Source organism: Sminthopsis crassicaudata, chromosome 4, assembly GCF_048593235.1.
Source record: "Sminthopsis crassicaudata isolate SCR6 chromosome 4, ASM4859323v1, whole genome shotgun sequence".
NCBI lineage: Eukaryota > Metazoa > Chordata > Mammalia > Dasyuromorphia > Dasyuridae > Sminthopsis > Sminthopsis crassicaudata.
The window spans coordinates 478,135,682-478,140,937 of NC_133620.1; the positions used below are offsets into that span (position 1 = coordinate 478,135,682).

At 37.3% G+C, this 5,256-nt stretch overlaps 1 protein-coding gene across 1 annotated transcript in view; it reads right to left on the reverse strand.

Annotated features, from left to right (window-relative positions):
* Window positions 1-1,037: 1,037 nt before the first annotated feature.
* LOC141540469 (uncharacterized) overlaps window positions 1,038-5,256 on the reverse strand; it is a 6,761-nt gene continuing 2,542 nt past the window's right edge. Inside the window, 3 exon segments of the mRNA XM_074264567.1 lie at window positions 1,038-1,835; window positions 2,280-3,112; window positions 3,114-3,493. Of these exon segments, the coding sequence (XP_074120668.1) occupies window positions 1,274-1,835; window positions 2,280-3,112; window positions 3,114-3,493 (1,775 nt within the window). The 3' untranslated portion in view covers window positions 1,038-1,273.

The window sequence follows — 5,256 nt, forward strand, 5'->3', positions numbered from 1 at the left end:
GCCTAACACTCACCTACTCCATGACACTAATTAGGTCAGAGATGGCCTTAACCATTGGCATGGCAATTTCATTCTGTTCCTTTTACTTCATTATAAAATTCCAGCTGCTGTCTGCATTTCTCATTGGTCAGAATTTAAAGGGAGCATGTATATTAAAATGCACTGGTCTTCTGTATCTTCATCCCCCTGGAGGAAATGGGACTCCATATCATTTGGTCTTAACTACTCAGAATGGCCAAGTAGTAATTCTAGATGGATGGTAGAACTATTTATACAACTTTCGAACTTCACTTAGCTGAGAGTAGCTGATCCTATAAACAACTGAAAAGAACACAGAACTTATTCTATCACTAGAATAGCTGCCAAATATACCATCTACCTGAAATTCTCTTGTGTAATAAAGAAAACAAATAAAATCCAACAGCCAAAGCAACCACATCTGATAATATACACTACAGTTTATGCCCCAGTCCCCCACTTCTCTAGTGAAAAACTGGAGGTCCATTTCCTCTTTTTTTTTTTCCGGGAATGAAGCAGGACATTATAATCAATCTGAAGCATTTTAGAAATTATTTAATTTTAATTGTCATAACATTCTGCTTCTTGTTCTTCTGATTCTCCTTTTTTTTTTTTTTTTCTGCATCACTTCTGCATCTTTCCATGGCTCCTTGAATTTATCATACTTATCATTTTCTGATGCATAATAATATTCTAGCTCAAGCATATAACCAAACTTTGTGCAACCTTTTGCTACTCACTGCATTCATAAAAGTGCTATAAATGTTACCTATGAGACATAAGTGTGAGTGCTGGGTCTAGAGTCAGGAAGAACTGAGTTCAAATCTGGACTCAGATACATATTAACTGTAGACCCTGGGCAAGTCATATAACCCTATTTGACTCAATTTTCCCATCAGTAAAATGAGCTGGAAATAAAAATACCAAATCACTCCAGTATCTTTGCCAAGAAAACCCCATTGGGGGCCATGAAGTGTCACAGATAACTAAAATGATTGAACAAGAACATGGAATTTTATTTTTCTAGTGATCTTGACACGTCTAGTATTTGGATAACAGAGTCAAAAGCTTTGAACAGCCAAGACATTTTTGGTATTTTGAGGAGTATTCTATGAAATCTGTAAATTATCTTAAATTGTTTTCATTGTATTAGTCAGAAAAAAACATTAATAGTGAATTTCATACAATTTAGCACTTTAATTCACTACATAGGGTTTTTGTAGTTGTCCATATTTAGGTCCTACTAAATCTTAGCTTAATTTCCAAATATGGGATGACACTTGTTACTCTGATGTCGAGTAAGTGATCCTCTCAGGCTAAAGGCCTTTCCACATTCATTACACTCATAAGGTTTCTCTCCAGTATGAATCGTCTGATGTCTAGTAAGGTGTTCTCTCCGGCTGAAGGCCTTTCCACATTCATTACATTTATGAGGCTTCTCTCCAGTATGAATCCTATGATGCTGAGTAAGGTGTTCTTTTAGACGAAAAACTTTCCCACAGTCATTACATTCATAAGGTTTTTCTCCAGTGTGAATCCTCTGATGTACAGTAAGATGTCCTCTCTGGCTGAAGAACTTCCCACATTCATTACATTTGTAAGGTGTCTCTCCAGTATGAATACTATGATGGAGAGTGAGCAGTTCTCTTGCATGGAAGGCCTTTCCACATTCATTACATTCATAAGGTTTCTCTCCAGTGTGAATCCTCTGATGTACAGTAAGGTGTCCTCTCTGGCTAAAAGCCTTCCCACATTCATGACATTTATGAGGTTTCTCTCCAGTATGAATACTCCAGTGGAGAGTGAGGAGTTCTTTTTTTTTTTTTTTTTTAATTTTTATTTTATTTTATAATTATAACATTTTTTTGACAGTACATATGCATGGGTAATTTTTTACAACTTTATCCCTTGCACTTACTTCTATTCAGATTTTTTCCCTTCCTCCCCCAACCCCCTCCCCCAGATGGCAAGCAGTCTTATATATGTTAAATATATTACAGTATATTCTAGATACAATATATGTGTGTAGAACCGAATTTTTTGTTGCACAGGAAGAATTGGATTCAGAAGGTAAAAATAACATTTTACATTCATTTCCCAGTGTTCCTTTTCTGGATGTAGCTGGTTCTGTCCATCATTAATCAATTGGAATTGGATTAGCTCTTCTCTATGTTGAAGATATCCACTTCTATCAGCATACATCCTCGTACAGTATCATTGTTGAAGTGTATAATGGTCTTCTGGTTGTGAGGAGTTCTTTTAAGTGAAAAGCCTTCCCACATTGATTGCATTCATAAGGTTTCTCTCCATTGTGAATCCTCTGATGACGAGTAAGCTGTTCACTTAGGTGGAAGGACTTTCCACATTCATTACACTCATAAGGCTTCTCTCCAGTATGAATCCTCTGATGTCGAGTGAGGTGTTCTTTCAGACGAAAGAGCTTCCCACAATCATCACATTTATGAGGTTTCTCTCCCTTATGAATATTCTGATGGAGAGTAAGGAGTTCCCTCAGGTGGAATGCCTTCCCACATTCATTGCATTCATAAGGTTTCTCTCCAGTATGGATCCTCTGGTGTCGAGTAAGGTGTTCCCTCAGGCGGAAAGCCTTTCCACAGTCATTACACTCAAAAGGTTTCTCTCCAGTATGAATTTTCTGGTGCTGAGTAAGCTGTCCTTTCCGATGGAAGGCCTTCCCACATTGATTACATTCATGAAGCTTCTCTCCACTATAAATTTGCTGGTGATGAGAAATCTGTGAACTCTGAAGGAAGGACTTCAAACAATGGTTAGGGTTTTTTTCAGTGTAAATCCTCTGATGGGAAGCAAGGGATGAACCATGGTTGAAAAGCTCCCCATATTTGCGATATTCAGGTGTCTCTCCAGTGTGAATTCTCTGATGTTCAATTAGTTGTACATTTTGGATGGCAGCTTTCTCAAATTTAATATAATTCGGAGCATTCTCTTCAATATCAATATTCTGATGGGAATTAATATGTGGGCTGAAATCAATAGCTTTCCCATTAGAAGCATCATGTTTCTTTCTAGGATGAAGTCTATGATATGTAATAAAATCTGACTGAGAAATGAAAGATTTCCCCACATTCATTATATCTAGGATCTATCTCCTTAGATAAAGTTTTATGGCACTTTCTTGGTTTTGAAGACAAAAAGAGATCTTTTCCTATGACTACTCTCTGTTGAGTTAGAAATTTTGGTACCACACTGATACTTTGGTCATACTTTGAATCTTTATGGTTTTTTACATCACTGTAAGTTTTCCTTTGAGTGATTTTTACTTGCTTAGTTTTTTCCTCAATGCTCTGTAGCCTCCCTAATCCTCCATCACATGTCCAGGTTTCTTTCAAACTGGAGATAGAGAAATCATCCCTTGTGAGTCTATTTTGAGACAAATTCTCCATAGATATGTTCAGTCTAGGAGCTGACTTGTTGGTTTCATGCCTAGTCTCCCAATCTGGAAAAAAAAGTAGTAAACAAAGAATTTAAAATTATTCTCTATACCCACCTGCTATACTTTTTAGTCCTATTTTGGGCTTCCCACTAATAGTACTTAATGTGTATTGTGGAGGTGTGAGTGGATATGTGAGACATCTTTCTTGCTAATACTCAAAAGTTTTTGAGAGAAGGAGGAAAGACATTTTTAACAGAAAACCAAAGCTTGGAGAGATGTTTTGAGTTTCCATTGTCACAGGATTAACTAGTAGAAGAAACAGAATGGAGCAAAGCTCAAAGTACTTAGAAAAATTAGGCAGTAGATAGATGACCATCAGTTAGAAGATAACCAGAGAAACCTCCTATAATAAGAGGCCAAATGGGTAGATGCTCAGTTTCACTGACAATCTTGGATATGGATTCTGTTTAGGACGAGGAAAGTAAGAATACTAAGTCTAGTTAATCCAGTTTATTTTCCATGTATTAGGAAATATAGTAGGGAACTCAGTATAGGACTTGGGATAATTGCAGACTATTGGTAGGTTTTACTACCTAAATGGATCAAATTTTAATTTAGACCTGAACACTGCCAGAATTAAGACTGAAGTGATGAGCATAGCTTAATAATCAGTGAGATGATTCCTGATCTTTCAATTAATATAACCTTGTTTCTCCAATAGTCTTGAATTTAAGAACTTTGCATATATTTTATATTTATTCTGTACTTATTTATTGTGCAAATATTGACGCAAAAGTACGTCAGATCCTGGAGAGAAAGGATGATGTCATTTTTAGAGTTCAGAGTGTCTCTCCAGCACTGAGCCCAGACCTGGGCACGTAGCAGGCACTTAATAAGTTACTGCCCGATTGATTAGCTCTACTATTTTTCAGTGTTGCTATACAATTCCTGTCTGTTTAATTTTTTTTTTAATATAAATTTCCTTAGAATTGTGTTTAGTTCCATGAAGAAATTCCTTGGTATTTTCACTGCTAAAACTGTCTATGTGTTTGTACAGTAATATGCTGTTGTTTGTCCTTCACTTTGAAGAGACCATCAGGAGCTGATGTCTTGACTTGCAGGTGAGTTGGATTTAAGTGAAGCAGAATTGTACAAAGTTGCCAGAGTCACTCTCTCTTTTAGTCATCAAAGCCCTGTGGGAGGACAAATGTCAGAATGACAGAGATGGCCCAGGACACCTGGCATGACCTTGCCATCTCTGTCTGATTAAGCCCTAGTGCTCCAAAGGGCCAACTTTAGCATTCATAGCTGTTACTAAAAACTGTTCACACCCACATATTCCATTGGGGGAAGTCTTCATATACTTGGGGTAGACAATGCCCTAATGCATCAATGGGTTTCTTCAATCTGGTTGAACTTGTGTGCCATGATGGTTTACCAAGGTGTAGCTGCTGGGCGTGCTACAGCTGCCTGGGGACACAGGGGAAAGTTAGGGAACAAGCAGAAAGCAAAAGTGGATGAGGATCCCCATAAAACAATGTTAGAAGCGCTATCTTTACTCTCGTGATACACCCATGAAAATTGAATTCACTCTTGTTATTTAATTTGCATATGGCTTCATTTATCACTTAGAGCATGTTGTAACTCTCTTTGGATAAGCCTGATGGGCTCAATTCCCACTTATTGGTGGCTTTGGTTATTGCCTCAAGTGGTGTTCTCTTTGTGGGGAAGTTCTCTTCATCCTCATGATGAATAAGTGTCAGAGATGATTATAACTTTTTATCTGTTCCTCGATGTTCTAATCTAGGCCTCTCATAAATTTTTGA